This window comes from Sinohyriopsis cumingii, chromosome 11 (assembly GCF_028554795.1).
Source record: "Sinohyriopsis cumingii isolate HCF-2022 chromosome 11, ASM2855479v2, whole genome shotgun sequence".
Classification (NCBI taxonomy): Eukaryota; Metazoa; Mollusca; class Bivalvia; order Unionida; family Unionidae; genus Sinohyriopsis; species Sinohyriopsis cumingii.
Genome location: NC_142971.1, coordinates 63,753,726 through 63,771,307, shown reverse-complemented (window position 1 = coordinate 63,771,307; position 17,582 = coordinate 63,753,726). Strand labels below are relative to the sequence as shown.

At 34.1% G+C, this 17,582-nt stretch overlaps 1 protein-coding gene across 3 annotated transcripts in view; it reads left to right on the top strand.

The window, feature by feature from the left end:
- LOC149788580 (ELKS/Rab6-interacting/CAST family member 1-like) overlaps nucleotides 1-17,582 on the top strand; it is a 105,004-nt gene that overhangs the window by 59,266 nt on the left and 28,156 nt on the right. For all 3 annotated transcript variants that reach the window (XR_016424172.1, XR_016424171.1, XM_089974628.1), the window contains exons 5-11: nucleotides 1,297-1,464; nucleotides 1,884-2,051; nucleotides 5,925-6,085; nucleotides 11,728-11,851; nucleotides 12,549-12,689; nucleotides 16,141-16,334; nucleotides 17,072-17,207. Coding sequence is in view for 1 of the 3 variants with exons in the window: in XM_089974628.1 (XP_089830754.1) it covers nucleotides 1,297-1,464; nucleotides 1,884-2,051; nucleotides 5,925-6,085; nucleotides 11,728-11,851; nucleotides 12,549-12,689; nucleotides 16,141-16,334; nucleotides 17,072-17,207 (1,092 nt within the window). In the remaining 2 variants the exon portion in view is untranslated. The remainder of the gene's footprint in view (nucleotides 1-1,296; nucleotides 1,465-1,883; nucleotides 2,052-5,924; nucleotides 6,086-11,727; nucleotides 11,852-12,548; nucleotides 12,690-16,140; nucleotides 16,335-17,071; nucleotides 17,208-17,582) is intronic.

Sequence of the window (17,582 nt, the reverse complement as noted above, 5' to 3'; positions counted from 1 at the left end):
TGATACGATTTTGATTATGATTGAATCATGGTCTAAGGGTTAAGGTCTTGGATGAGCTAAGCATTGAGCTATATCTATGTGTATTAATGAGGTGACCATACATCTGATTGGTAGCTCTCTGGAGGCCCTATTTCTTATTAAACTTGGAATATAGGCTTGTATGATGAAGATTAAACAATAGTGGCAAGCAAAGTCCACACATTAATAAGGCGATTTGGCATCTTATTGACAGAATATGTTACCTTACTTAAACCATGATGATATCCAGTGAGTTACTGGAATCTTTGCTTAATAATCAGATTCAGCATTGTAAGAAATAATTCTCTTATTTGCTATTAAACAATATTTATTTGCTTCTAAGCTACCTTTTTACTCAAATTAAAGCAAAGTAAGGGAAGTAACCCATGATACTATGTTAACCACAGGTTTTGGTTAGAGTTTCTCCTCTTGTGAAAATGATGGAAACCAGTCAAAACTAAATTTTAAAATACAAGAAATATACATTTCAGTAAGGGTCTATTAAAGCTAGCAAAATAATAGACTTTTGGGATTAAATTGAATAATTGGAAAGTAATGGAAATATTCTTTGTGAAAATGTGCAATTGCAGGCCAGCATTAACTATGTACAGTATTATATTTAAGGATCAGAATTTATTTACACAGTTATAGGTGTCTGTATAGAGGTAATTGTGTGTTTATTTTTTGCATGGCATATGCATTATTTTGTTTCATTTCATATATTCAATGACATTACATACAAATTATTTGGATTTTGTTTTTCATTTCTAGCTTGTAGTACAAAATGTATGTGTTTTCCTTCTGAAATACTTACAGATTTAATTATCAAAAGAAAAAAAAGAAACCCATGACCTATCGTTTCATGTGAAATACATGTGAATCTGTAGATCACAAAGTAAATATTTGTCTGTAAACTTAACTATTAATAATCACTTCAGACTTTGGACATTTAATTTTGCCTTTTTTGTCACAGTAAATTATGTAAAATCAACAGGAGATATTTTGCATAGATTATGTTTTTAAAATGTTGCATAGTGAAATGTTGAGTTATGTAAGCCAGCTTAGCCCACTTGAGCATCTTGTTAAAGAGACCACCTGTTCTGAGAGACTGGATTCACAGTATTTGGATTTATTGACTGTATAGTGTTATAACCTTTCATGACAGACAACCTGTACTAAGGGACCATACATTTTGGGCAGAAGGTGTAGTTTTTCAAGACTGGTTCTACTGTAAAACTTTTTGTCCTATCAGTTGAAAATTATTGCTCTTGCTTGCAGCTGGAGAGCTTGAAGGGTGAACTTTCGAACAAAGACACAGAGATAGCAGGTTTGAAGATGAAATTGGAGACATTTGAGAATCAGAAATCAGAGCATCGACAATACATCAATGTCCTTAAAGAGCAGATCAGTGCCAAGGAGCAACACTGCAGCATGCTACAGGCTGATGTAAGTCTCTGTCATAGTGTGTATCTGTTTACTTTAGACACGGGAACTTATTACGGTCCATTGTCAGTCTACAAGCAATATATTGGTGCCCATTGCCACTTCACATGTACAGTCTGAATTCAGAATTTTCTTTGACCTTAAAAATGACTACTGCACTCTTAATGCTTTATACATAGATTAAAAGGACTATAGTAATGAAAAAAATGCCTATCAGACATTCTGCTTTGAGTCTGCTGCTAGCATCTGAACTCAGCATATTTTGTATTTGAAAATGAGATTATATGCTAATACACATCATAATACACATCATCTTGTATTCTATCTTGAGGTTTCATTGTGTCTTTTGAGATCAATTAACATTACTCAGTGACAACAGATGAAAGGAATATAAATGCTAATAATCATTTTTTATGTTGCAGATAGAGGATCTAAGAGAAAGACTGAGAGAGAAGGATGAGACAATAGAGAAGAAGGGACGTCAGTCTCAGACCATACAGCAGGAGAAGAGAAAGCAGGAGGCTGAGGTAGTTGAGTTGAAAGACCAGATGGATATTAAGGACAGGAAAATCACCATCCTACAGAGAAAGGTATGTCACATGATGACTTTCCATAAAATCATGCATAGTGATAGAGGAAGTTAGGAAACACATTAGGTAAAATTGAGGTTTGGTTGTGTTATAATATTTCTGCTTTACACCATGTGCCCGTTTGCTTAGTTTAACTTAGCATTTTTCCTGTTGTTTTTATGTTTTGCTGATAGTTTATTTTCACATGTTTTCCTGGTTTATTTTTTTTCTTAGAGATATTATAAAAATTGTATGCTTACTTTGATATATCATTTATTGCACTGTAGAAGAAGACTTGGAAGTGGCAAGATCTCACTACTAGCAATATGCAATGAAAATAACTTGTACCAGGCATAATTGGAATGAGTGAAGTATTTGAGTCAAAATAGCACTGCAGAAAATTCAATTTCTTAATCTTAGAATCTGCTGTCAGTCTTTGTCTCTTGATGTTGATGACAGAATTGCTGCATGTAAGTGGAAGAGAACATGAGCTTAATCCCAAAGTTCAAGTCGTGTTAGTAACTGTAATAAACGTTTTAAGTTGTGTTACCTGACATTAACTAAAGACTTGAAAGGAAATAGATTACAGCTCTCTTACTTTTACTTTTTCAGACATATTTTGCAGATCTCTCTCAAGATTTATGTGTGTGTGTGTGTGTGAGCTGGATTTTTAACATAGCTCTAACAATTGTTCAGTCAGTCGCTATGATGTCTGCAGTGTGGCAGTTTATAATGATGTCTAGCACTGGGACATCATGCCACAGACATGTAGCATGATTTCCCACCCAGTCACATTACCCTGACACCAGGCTGACCAGTTCTAACACTAACCTCTTAATGCTGAGTGTCTAGCGAGGCAGCTGTTAGTACCATTTTTATTAGTCTTTGGTATGACCTCCCGCATCTGAGGCAGACGCTGCAACCACTAGGCCACCTGAGCGGTAGACTGAAGATACCTATCACTTTAAAGTATGACTTACTCAGGAAATGTGCTCGTAGGACGCGAATGCTTCACAAAAAGTCTAAAGTTTCCTCTATACATTTTTTAAGTACTTCTGAAATTGGGACAGGTATATGGTGAAGTTGTTTGTATTTGCAATAAGTCCTGTGGTGAGAATGTTGGCATACTTTTTTGCTGTTCATTAACTCAAGTTTCACCCATAAAGAAAGAACGGGTATAAAAAGTTGTTTTAACACTGATTAAATTCTTTTTCTTAGCAGATCAAACCACCCTATGCAGAGTACAAACATGAAAGCAGAACCTTAGGACAAATTTGTGTATGTGTGTGTGTGTGTGTGTGTGTGTGTGTGATGGAGAGAGATATGTATTATTGTTTGATTTTCTCACTATAATGGTACATTAATATTGATACTATGTATGAAAATAATGGTAAAATAGTTAAACCTATTGTGCTCTTGTCTTTTAAAGGGATGCCTTGTGCTTCCAAGAAAATAGTGTCAGACACACATTGAGATTCACTTGCCATTAGATTGTTGACATTATAAAAACTGTTCATCTTACTGGAATAATGGAGTTGTTCGTTATTATTATTATTATTATTATTATTACAAACAGTTTTACCAATAATCACATTCAAAATTCAGCATAAATCTGGTACTAATTTTGAGTATTACAAAATAGAATTGCTAGAAATTTAAAGATCATCATAATATTTTATTTAAGAATATGAGTAGTTGATGCAATAAATAATTACCAAACTCATTTTCTTATGAGCTTTAGCATGCTTTTGTTGAATTTATTACTTTGTAACACTTAAGAATTAATTGATAAATATCACTAGACATGTTACCACTGTATCGTTTGTACAGTTAAAGGTATGAAACTGACCCCTGCCAGCATGGGATTTATGGTGTCAAGGTTTCTCACATCTGTTTCTTTTGTGTGTTAACATGTGGAAGAACTACAGTAGAATTGGTGAGAGGTGTCATAAAACCCACTATGGGTGCAATAAAATCTGTGACGGATTTCCAATCGATTGAGTGGATTTTCTTTAGTCTGTGGGGGGAAAACCACTAGGCTGAGTGGACTTCCACTAGTCTGTGGGGGAAATCCACCAGGCTGAATGGACTTCCACTACTCATAGTAGGCTCTTAATTCGCTGCCTCTCTGTCCATGTCCACTGAATTGAGCAGGCACACTGTAAAACACAATGCATGAACTGTATGCATAAATGATATTATAAAAAAAATAAAAAATTATTGGCTGTTTTTTCTCCCCCAAATTACCTCAGAAGTCCCTGAGTGAAAAAACCAAGCAGTTGTTTGAAAGGTGCATATCTGAAGTAAGGTCAAACTGTATATTCAGTAAGGTCTTTTTTTCAGTGATCTGGGAAGTTCTCTTTCCTCAAATATATAACCCTCAATAAGGTAAGAAACTGATGAACCAAAGTCATTGAAGCATAAGATTTCGATCACACTGACACATTTGGGATTTAAGGTTACCATACAAAGAGGTAGTATTAAACTGAGATGTATTTCCCTCACCAGATTTCTCGAAGATGATATGATCAGTCATGGATTTGTATAAACCTCACAAAAATTACACCGATCTAGGTACACCTGATAAGCCACCCTACAGACAGGATCATAGTAGTATGCCAAAATTGTCAGCGGTTTACAGAAACATTATCAATAGATACTGACAGGCTTTAATAGAGACAGTTTATCGCATCTCTCTGCCAGTGCCAGTGGCTTTGTACCCATTTTACTCCCTGCAGAAATATTATTATTATTATTGTCTTTTGACATTCTTATTCACATATACATAGACAGTGTATTTGTATATTTTATGCAAATACATTTATTAAAAATGTGTACAGAATTTCTTAAAATGTGTTCAGAATATGCAAAACAGTGTAATGGTAAGCATTTATTCTGAGGTTATAAGCTTTTTTCTTCTCCATCTGTAAGCATTTAATTTTGTATGATTATGTGTTTGATTAATATAAAATGTGTGAATAGGAGAAGTTTTAGATGTTACGTACAGCCTTATAATATTGTGCAACCTGAGTTTGTCATGGTCGTTAAAAGGTTGGAGACATTTTCAAGTGCATGAAAAATGTCTTGATTATGACTCAGTCTGGTGCAGGTTTTAATTTACAGCATTCACAAAATCTGCCATTGAAATTTTATAAAACCTAACGAGCTTCAGCCCACTGAAATAAATACCCAAATCATTTAAACCATATATAGAGCTCAGCTAGTATTTTTACAAACTTTTGTTGCATGTCTGAGTAAAATTGAGATATATTGCTATTTTGAATAAACCATTCAGAATACCATGCAACTTTACATTGAGTTCTGGCGACTCTTAGTTTTGAACAAAGCTTGATTCCTATACAGAATTTAGAACGAGACAGGCAGTATTTACTCTGTGTGATTAATAAGGCTTGACAAGATATGGTTTTAGTCTAGCCCTCATTAGCATTGTTGATGTTGACTAGCTGTGGTTTTAATCAAGCCTGCATTAGCATTGTTGATGTTGACTAGCTGTGGTTTTAATCAAGCCTGCATTAGCATTGTTGATGTTGACTAGCTGTGGTTTTAATCAAGTCTGTGCCAGCATTGTTGACATGTGACTGGTTATTGTTTTAATTAATCCTGCACTGGCATTTGTGATATGCGACTGGTTGTGGTTTTAATCAAGCCTGCACCAGCATTGTTGATGTGTGACTAGTTGTGGTTTTGCTCAGGTCTGTGCCAGCATTGATTTGTGTCCAGCTTTAGTTTTAATCAAGCTACTGCCAAGATAGGTGGATTCTTTTCAGGTGGTAATGGTATCAACAGTTATGATTTTATGTCTCAGAAGATAAACATCAAGGTATGGTTTGCAGGCAAGATGTAGAATTCTGCAAACCATTGCTTTTATTTCAGGTTGAGAACTTGGAGGATTTGTTAAAAGAAAAGGAGGAGCAGCTACTCAGTCTACCAAGCAAGTTGCTGCCAGTCAGCACCAACAGTTACGAGTCCTCCTCTGACAGCGCCATCTCTAGCATGGAGGAGTCACTCTATGAGAAGGAACGACTTATAGAGAGGTACCTTTGCACAGTCTTTAATGGTATAACACATTATAATACAGTTCTGGATATAACATATTTGTGCCATGGACCCTGTCATATGCACATTCAGGAGTTCACATATTTACGAAATCTGTTAAGATTTTGTTTCTAATTAGCTATGTTTGTATTCAGTCTGTGTAAGGTATTGTGTTCCATATCCAGCTATATGACAATTGAAACTGCCATCAGTGCAAATCAAATGTGCAAGGGCAGCCATTAAAGCTATACATCCATAGTACCCTTATCATGCCAGCATTTCTGAGCATCCATTAGTCTTCTTTGTGATTTGATGTAGCCAGTTTAACAACAAATAATGGCCAATTATTTTAGATCAGCACATCTAACTCTTAACTATTGTTCTAAAATGACTGGCAGTCAGTCATCCAGTACAACATGTTGCATTGTTCAGTCATTTGACTGCCCATAACATGTCTCCATAATCAAGTCAATCAGCTCTTTAGGTTTTGACTTAATAAACAAATTGACCTTATGCTAGATGATATATCACTCCACCTACCAAATCACATGATGATGCTCAGCCAACCTCTGACAAAACAAGAAATACACTGCAGCTTAAGTGATACGTTTATTGAAAATGATTTGTATTATTCTTGAAAATGTAAAATTTCAGAGTTGCATAAATTATACTGTATATATTTGTAATTCAAGTTCGTATTTTAACAATCTCAGTGTTTCATTTAAGTAAATAATAAAAATAAATTTTAAAGCGGCTCAAGAACATATTCATGTACAAGGAAATTCGCTCCAAAAGATGCTAATGTATTTAGTATATAATCTTATCATTATTAATTTTATCTGGCTTATATTCTTGCTGCCTTAGAAGTAATTGAATTAAAAATTAATAACAAAATCATAAATAATTACTGTTTAGAAGTATACTGTTATACATAATAATTTTAAAGTTCTGCTATATTCATCAGATGGAATTTTTATCAGTATTGTCTGTTGATTTAAGCATGTAAATGTATACTTAATATATTGGTTGATAGTTATCTGAAACCATTGTTTTTGTATTTCTTTATTATTACATTTTTGTATTCCCACCCCTCCTTCAGCCCAGTGAGAATGTAAAGAGTCTCTCAAGTGTCTGAAAGATCAAGACGATAAATCATTTTTTGAGGGATAAGCTAAAGAGTAAAGTTTCAAACTTTAAAATAATGCAATCTGGGGTTCAGTGCTTCCTGTTCAAGAAAAATAATATACATCAAAGCCCAAAAGTTGGGTGGTTCTCCACCCTTATTCTAGAAACGTTTATTTTTAGATATATTTTTCAATTTCAGTTTTGTTTTTCCTTGAAGCTATCTACGGAACATGCTTTTCTACATACTTTTATGGAAGCAAATGTATTTGCCACCGTTTCCATATTCAGCTGATCATACACATGGCCAAAAAATAAGTCTTTATACATCGAAGTTTTGTCTATGTTCCAGGAAAGAAATAAATCTGAGTCCTCCATTTAGGTTATCTGGATATCGACAGTCAGAATTACAAGGCTCCCACTGCCTTCTTTTCACCCTTATCGATCGAGAAATCAACAAATCATTGCAAAAATTGTAATTATTCTGGAAAGTAGTTATAACATTTTGTGACCCCATAGTGGAGGCATTATTCTGGAAAGTAATTATATGTTTTTATGACTCCATAGTGGAGGCATTTTATTCTGGAAAGTAATTATACGTTTTTATGACCCCATAGTGGAGGCATATTATTCTGGAAAGTAATTATATGTTTTTATGATCCCATAGTGGAGACATTTTATTCTGGAAAGTAATTATATGTTTTTATGACCCCACAGTGTAGGCATTTTATTCTGGAAAGTAATTATACGTTTTTATGACCCCATAGTGGAGGCATATTATTCTGGAAAGTAACTATATGTTTTTATGGCCCCATAGTGGAGGCATATTATTCTGGAAAGTAACTATATGTTTTTATGGCCCCATAGTGGAGGCATATTAGTCTGGAAAGTAATTATACGTTTTTATGACTCAATATTGGAAGCATATTATTCTGGAAAGTAATTATATGTTTTTATGACTTCATAGTGGAGGCAAATTATTCTGGAAAATAAGTATATTTTTATGACCCCATAGTGGAGGCATATTAGTCTGGAAAGTAATTATATGTTTTTATGATGCAATATTGGAAGCATATTATTCTGGAAAGTAATTAATTGTTTTTATGGCTCCATAGTGGAGGCATATTATTCTTAAAAGTAATTATACGTTTTTATGACCCCATAGTGGAGGCATTTTATTCTTAAAAGTAATTATATGTTTTATGACCCCATAGTGGAGGCATATTATTCTGCAGCTGCCCATCCATACAAATGCATGTTCCAAATCCAATTAATTGTGATAGCACATAAACTATTAAACATAGAGACTTTTCCTTTTTTACACTTTATTATTGTTATTGTTATAAGTTGGTGACAGAGTTTGATTTGTTGTACAAACATTTATGTAGTTTCATTTTCTTGATACGCCCACTGTCAGGTAAAATGTATCTTGATACGATGTCCATCTGTGTCTCTATTTTATTTCTTTATAGTGACTTTTGTTCTGAACTATGTAACTTCAAAATCTGTGAATTCTTGGCATTTGGATAATAAAAAGAAATCTGTAGTTTGGGGTTTAAATAGTGAAATAGCAAGGTCATGGTGACTGGGGGAGGGTACTGTTCAAGATACACTTGCTATGAATCGAAAGGATGTGAAGGAGATATGAATAGAGTTTGCTAACCAGTCTGAAGCGCTATTTTTGCCCCAAGGTAAAAAAATAAATAAAAAACAAAAACAAATAAATAAAAAAATCCCAAAATTAATTTGTGCATCTAGTTTAGCCAGTATTTGATGTGCTTAGTACATGATACATGTATACTAATTATCATAAACATAATGTTAAACATAATAATTTTAAAAAGAAACCCTGACCTATTTACCCTATTTTGAAAACCAGTGCAACAGGAAACATGTTTTAGAGGGCCTGATATGAATTGGGTTCATTGTTCAGTCTGAATAGAATGATTTGATGTGATAAGAATAGGGTTTGCTGTCCAGCCTTAATATATATGATATCAAGGTTATACACCACTCTCTCGATAACTCACACCCTGATAACTTGCAAACCCGCTTATAATGTGGGGTCAGGCATGGATCTCAGTTTTTAAAACCAGTAAATAAAAAAAAATGATCCCTATTTCTTAAATGTTTGATAAAATCGCAATCAAAATTGGCAGCTGAAATGTGGATATATCGCTTGTTTTATAGTTAAAAACAGTAGATAGGACCTCTGTGCTAGACATCACTATAAACTGCCACATTGCAGACATCGTAGTGATATGACTGAATTTTTTTTAAAGCTATGTTAAAAATCCAAAATCACATCACACCTCAGACTATAAATAAGTTGCAGATATATTGTGCTTACAGGTTTTAAATATATACAGATTAAATGTTTCTATAATAATAATAATAATAATAATAATAATAATAATAATAACTTTATTTAAAGAACAAACTCATTTGTTTAACAGACCAATCATCCATAAGACCCTCAAAAATATAATGGAAGGAAATACTCTTGTTCAAGAAAGATTTAATGTATTTTACATTATGTGCATTGTATTCATGTTACATTTTATATTTATAGGTTACTACATTTGTATGGGAAAATATGAACGAGTTTTGGGATGGAATACTACACTACCTTGGGAGTGCAATATATCCTTCCGACAAAACGAGTTCATATTTTCCTATACAAATGCAGTAACCTTTTTATTATATGCTCATTTTTTTTATTCTACCTAAGGTTTAATTATATAAACAAAATACACTACAAGAAACAACGTAAATGAATGAATGCCGTATTCCAAACTAAATACACTAGCGCAGATTTGTCATTACACAATGACATCATTATTAATGCGCACATAACTCTGCCCAGATAAATTTGAACTTAGTCACGCGCTCAACATAACTTTCGAAAGAAAATGGCATGTCTAGTTAAAATTGAAATTTGCAGTCATATTGTGAATGAATGCGCATTGCAGCAACTTTTCCATTTGATCTGGAATGAATATATTTTGGTGTTTTGTTTTGATTCGACGAAAGTTTGTGATTTGGGACTGGATTCATCTGTGCAAATTATACATGAAATACATCGGATTGAAGTGGCGCAGGAGAAGCGCGTTTACGTCTGCAAATGTGTTTCTGTTTCTGTCATTGAATGTTTGAAATCATAATGTGAAGTCTTTCAACTGCAATTATCAAAAAGACGCTATGGAATTTAATGCTTTTTCATTTTGAGTCCAGTAAGGAGGATGCAATTGCACTTATCATCAAAATTACAACACAATTTCGAAATGTGTAATCCAGATTGAAAACCTATGACATGGCTCATGTAATTTGGATTTGCAGAATTAAGAAAATACATTTTGAGGAAATTCAGGATGTAAAACTGTAAGTATATTTTATATTGTCATTCTTATCACCAGCTAAAGAGAGAGTATATGACGTGTCACTTGTATGTTATTTGTAAGGACATTATCTTGCGTCTATTATATAATGTAGCTAGCCTAAATCGTAACATTGTATCAACGCAGCTGGTATGTGGCAGGCAATGAAATATCTGTTTTAGTTCATTCAGAAACAAATTTAAACAACCACAACGTAAAGAGCCTCTTATGCGAGTGTACATGATTTGTGTACAAATCAAAAGTGCTGACGTCTGCATCCATTGTTTGTTTACAATAGAAAGTAGTTCCTTTATGCACGGGAATGCTATATGTGTATTGTCGCGTGAGTTCAGTATCGGCGAATACTGAACGATTCTGACAATGTAAAGTTAACGGGGAAAAAAATGAGCATATAATAATATGTGCTTTTATCTGTTCATTTAGATCAAACTCTACACAGAATGATTTATATTTTGATCATTGGTATTATTCATATACTATACTGTATCAATTAGCACCATCTTGCCAGTCTTATTACATTTCGGTTTCATGCCATCATGTGAGAATTGTGTAATTTATAGGACTTGATAATCTGTTACAAACCACTTTTTTATTATTTTTTTTATTTAGACAGAAGTCAGGCATGTGCTTTGTTTTATTAGCATATGATCACTGCTCTTTGAACATAGTTATTTGGATGTGAAATGGAAAGAGACTGAACATTTATTGCTCTCTTTGAATTAGATCGAATCATGCGTCAGACAGGAACTTCAGGTAATGCTGAACCATAAACAGAAATTGTTTTCTAGGCTTATTGAAGGCAAGATACTGATCTTAATTGTATGAACCATTTTCCGTGGAATAGGTGATGTACTCCATAACTTTAAAATGAACTTTTATGAATTTCTGGAATTGTAGGCAGAAATTCTCTACAAGTATGTGGCAGAAAATTAATGGCTATCTACTTGTCTTGGAAACCCTCATTAATTCCACATTTCTTTACCCAGGATTCAAAGGATTTAATGTTATATGATCATTCTAATATTTATTTTACTGCGCATTGAGAAATAATGCTGAATGCATTTGAAACCACTTGATGGAGGGTGCATCATTAGATATTTAGTTTTTGCTATCTTTTTCAGATTAAAGGAGCAGCGGGAACAACAAGAGAGGGAACACCAGGATGAGTGTGATCAGCTGCTTAAGACAAACCAGGACCTCAAGGCTCGGCTTGACTCACTTCAGATAGAAGTCACAGACAAACAGGTGGATAACAGTGCTATTGGGAGATGAGAAATCTTTAAAATGCTATGTTACCTCTGTATTATAAAGTGGTGTTTTATGTTTCAGCTTTTCTCTCGTCATATTTGCAAAACAGTATTAAATGACTTGTATCAGAATTTGTCATGATGTTGGATATAATGTAGAGATAAAATAAAAAAGGGTTTAAAGTCCCCTTCTTAGACTGGGTATTGAAGTGGGCAAGTAATCATTATGGAAAGGAACAAGGTTACAGAAGCAAAAATGAAGTATAGAAAAAGATATTGTTATATCATTTTTGTGGCAAGTCACTGAAGTTGTTCTTGTGTAATTATAATAAGAAATTTCAGAGGTGGCAGAAGTAATGATCAGAAGTTTTAGTAAATCACTTCAGAATTAAATGCAAAACATTTTGAAAGACCTCAAATATTTCTTGTTAGAAAATCTGCAGTTAGATAGATTGATATCTGAACAGCTGAAGGAAAATTAAGAATTAAACTTGACAGTTTTATTTACATCATATGAAAACCCGATTAGTATAATTTACTACAGTACGTAATAATTAGTTATTGAAGTTTTACACATTTTATTTGCATGACTTAGATATAATAATTACTCATTTTCTGGAGTCATACATATTTTTAATTTTATAGTGTAAATTGATGCTAAATCTCATTATGTTTCACTCTTGTTTGTACAACAGACTGAGCTGTGTGAACTTCGAGAGGAGCTTGCAGAACTTAAATCCAGCCGATATCAGCTGGAATCCAAACTGAGGCAGAATGAACATGCTGTCCTTGACAAGAATGCAGAAATAGAGAAACTGGCTAGAGATATGGAGGAGGTAAAACAAATAAATTCCATCTTGTAGATTTGAAACAGGGCTATTCTTCAGGATGTATCAGAATATTTTTCTTGTAAATAACCTATTGAGCAATTTCTCATTTTCCAAGTAATTTTCATTTATCTCAGAATATTGTCACAGTTATAACTAGGTCATAAATAAATCTGCATGGTAGTATTGTCCATATATTGTTGGCCAGTTAACAACGATGATGATGTAACATTGTATAATAATGCTGCTGGTCAAAAGAACTTATGTGAATGTCTTTTGTCCATTTTCTATCTGTCCACCAGCACAAGTTATAATAACTACTACTCCTAAACTACTTGTATGATGGCCATGAAACTTTACACAAATGTGCATCACATGTTCTTGTTGGTCCTGAATGAAAATGGTTTTGCTTGGACATACCATATATCCACCAGTGTTCTTTCTGAAATTCTTGCTCCTTCTCCTGAATGGATGGTCATATCACCATGGGTTTTTTCACTAAAATAGTTTTTATGATGTCCTGTCAATCTAGTTAAAATCAGGTCTTCACTGTCCTATTTGAAGATCTGATAGTGTCCACTTAGGGGTCATGTTCTGGTGACCAATGTTAATACCATAATCACCAATTTTGTCTGCCAGTCAGCTGGAGACTTGTATCTTTGCATTAGGGAGACTGAGCAGTATGGCTGAAGAACATCACTGTCTGCCAAATGATTAGATTCACATTCAGGTTTCTGAAAGCTGCATTTCCATTGGCTCTTTCAAAGGTCACCAGAACATGACCCCTATGAAGTCACTGTAAAATCTTCATGTAGGACATTGTAGATCTGAATTTAATCAGACTGGCTGTCTAGTTTGTCCAAAAATACAGCCAATCTGATATCCAATATGGTGACCACAGTGGTCATCTTGAAAATCATATTATTGCTACTCCGACATAGACATCAACATGGAATTTTCACTTAAAGACTTCTGATGCCTGGTTGGTCATAAGTGAAAATGGTACCAATCTGATGTCCACTATGGTTGCTTTGGGTGCTGTCATGAACTGCTCCTGTTTGGATGGTCATATCATCAAAGGGTTTTCACAAAAAGATTTCCTGAGGTGTCTCATTGGTCTTAAATGAAAATGGTTTTGATATGACATCCACTGTAACTACCACAGTGGTCAGCTTGAAAATCTTACATTCACTACTCCTGAATGAATGGTCATATTAACATGAGGTTTTCACCAAAATGATTCTTATGATGCCTAGTTGATCATAAATAAAGATGTTGTTAATTTGACATTTAATATGGCCACCCTTACAGTCATCTTGAAATCTTATTATTGCAACTTCTAAAAGAAAGTCATATTGATGTGGGTATGTCAGCAAAAAATTCGTCATTTAAAGGAATTAATGCCCCTGAATGACCATCTTCTCCTAACTAAAGTGTGCGAACACAAGCTTCTCTGTCTATTGAAGCCTTGCCAAACACGTAGTGAGTTAGATCCTTTGCAGCTGCAGTCATCACTAATTGCTCTAGTGAACTTTATGAATATAAGCCCACCCACCCCTCCAGACAGATAGCAGTGCTGTGTTTTAGCTCTACTGGTCACAGACCATATGATCTTAAGGGATTATCTGTTATCCATGATCTGTTCATTATCATCTGTCATCCATCTGTTTGTTTTCATAAGTTTGATCTCACTACTTCTCCTATATTACTTTCATGATTGCCGTGAAACTTTTTACACACATTTATCCCATGGTCTAGTTGGACCTAAATGGAAATGGTTCCGCATGGATGTCCAGAGATTGTTGAACTGAAAATAAATTTGACATTCAAACATTACCTGTTGCTGTTGCGTAAACAACAAAGTGATAATTGTACTTAAAGTGCTTGTAAAATTTTGTTGAAATTGGGGGGGGGGGGGGCTCAATGTGTGGTTGTTGTGCTGTTTTACTTTTTTCTTTTGACTTATTTTTTGGGAACATTTCCTGAAAATTTTGCTAATTTGTAAAACAAAGTAAATTGAGAAATTTGGTTTGTCATTTTTTAAATGGATGAATTCATGTTGTCATTGCTTATTTTACACTGCTTGGAATATTATTTAAACTTTGTCGGATATTTATATGTTTTGTGTAGATGTAATGTTGTGCTTTTTGCCTTAGGATCTTTGTTGGCAACATTTCTCTGAAAAGACTGAAAAAAGGGGAATTAAGTTTGCCATCACTCTTCTGCACTGCTTGGAGAATTTTATTGATACTTCATAGTCTATGTATGTGTTTGTTGTAGATGTAAAATGTGGTCCTACCCATTTTTTGGGACATTTATTGATAAAATCTTGAAATAAGGAGTATTTTGAAAATTCATCTCAGCATTGCTTCTCCATAATGGATTTTATTTAAACCTTAAAGGCAACCCATGTGGTGAAGTGACATTTTGCTTTTTTCTTCAGTCACATTTTGGGGGAAATGTATATCTTTTTTAAAGGGAATGTATTTTGCTGATCTTACAAGAATATCTAGTCCGTGTCTGCATGTCAGTGCTGTAGCAACTGCTCAAGCAGCCCCCAACAGGTAAGGGGGGAGGGGTTTTCAAGGCCAAATGGTAGCCCACAATGCCCATCAAAGTACATATTGTATCTGAGGAGGCCGCATAAATAACTTTTTGCAGGATAGGGATAATTTTTTTCAATATTAGTGCTACATACACATCTAGATTTTATTGTAAATGTTTTCACCAGTAATTTATTCTTTCTTCAAGTGTGGTTAAATTTACAGTAACTAAATTCTAATTTAGTTAAAGATAATTACAGTGTCATATAATTTGTTCAGAGATGGAGAATATAATAGAACATAATTACAGCATATTTTTATGACTTTTTATTAGGAGAAAAAATAGTTACTAGGTATTTTACTCTTTGAAGTCGATGATTATTTTATCAGGTTTTACTTTTGAGATATCATTGATATTGAACAGTGGAAACTGCCCACAAATTTATCATTCAGATAGAATTTGTGTATTTTTGGTCATACAGTTATCAATTACAGAGGCCTTGCTCTTGAGAAAACTTACTGAAAGAGAAAACTAGAAACAAGTACAGTGGCTGTCCATCACAAATCACCATACTTTTCACTGCTGTTGTCATTAAAATATTTTGTCCATTTGACCTTTGACCCCACCCCTATTTTACCCCCAGGAAGCCAAGGATGCTACCATTATTGAGGATTGGCATCAAAAGATTGAACTCCAAAGTTTCTTGAATTTCCACCCAGCATTATGGGAAATGTGATAATGAAGGAAAAGTTGGACATTGGAGGGTATGACAGTATCCCTGATTTTCTTTTTAAAAAAAGGAGTGGGGATTAAAGTTTTAGAAATCCTTTAGCAAACTTTCATTTGGTCATGTAACAACAAACAAATGATGTGTGAAAAAGGTCATGCAGATTTAATTAGATTTTGTTCATTCCAGTTAAAGAAAATCCAGACTGTAGGTAAAGCAGACTCGAATACTGCTGATCAGATCAAGGAACTGAAATTGCATGTGGAGCAGTGTCAGGCAGAGATGCAGAAAGCTCAGACAGAAGTGGACAGGCTGCTGGAAATACTCAAAGAGACAGAAAATGAGAAAAATGAGAAGGACAAGCAGAACAAGGAACTTCAGGAGTAAGAAGATTGCATAACTTTAAGAGACACGAGTTTATGTACTCTTAAAGTACAGTTTTCTTAGTTACGTCAATATTATCTTCTGAATTGTACTTTTAAAAAGTGATTTTAGTTGTCATTTGCAATTTTATTATTGAACCTTACAAGTTTATATGCTGTTATATTTGTATATATGCCAGTATATTTGTATGTATGCCAGTATATTTGTATATTTGCTGGTATATTTGTATATATGTCAGTATATTTGTATATTTTAAAACATTTGACAGTACTCAGCCTCATGCATTTTCAGGTATGACACATTTGTAAGACTGAAACAGTTACCAATTCCAAGCAGATTGTCTGGTGTTTTTCTTGTAAAGATAACTGCTCTAAAAAAAAACCAGAATCTCTGCAGGCTAAGAGGGGTAGAACAGCTCTGGTGAATGCCAAGTTGGCTGAGTAGTAAATAAGTCAGATTTACAACCACAAGAGTGCAAGTTCAATCCCACCACTGGATTAGCCCTGATCAGCTTCCATTGTATATTATTGGGCAAGGAATGTTACTGCATTTGCTTGAAATCTGAATAACTTGTATTGCTATGACATAAAACCAGCCCTCATCCTCCCAAAGAAAATTATGTTGCACTTAAGATTCATTTGTAATTATATCAGTGACATGGGAAAAATTAGATAGCTGTTTGTTTTTTCCATCAGAGAGAATGCAGCTTAAATAGTTCACATTTTCTTGTCATTAGAACAGTGAAAGAGTACAAGCAGAAGTTTGGGACTCTGAAGAGGATCACACAGACAGAGAAGAAGAAAAATGCACAGCTTCTGGAGGAGGCCAGAAAACGAGAAGAGGACATTGTTGGTGATGCTGAACAACTCAAGGTAAGATGGATTCTCTGCTCTTTTCATTCAAAAACATGCTTATGAAGTTCACACTATAATGCAGAAGTTGGCATCTATAACTATTAGCCATGTTATTTCACTTAACAGTGATATAGTGAGTATGGTTGAATTTTCAGTGAATATATTTATGTTTGGAAGTGAGGGGGACAAAACAGTAATCAAAGCTATAGTTCACTTGTGTGCCTGGAATTGCTTTATAATGACGTGTTATGAGTGAGAGCTTTAGTAGTTATTTGTCACTCATACTTTACGGTTAATTACCCATCATTCCCTGTTCAGACAGTACCTTCATTGTCAATGTGCCTATTGAAAACCAACTTTTAGTATTTGTTGTTGTTAGGATGAAAGAGTGTC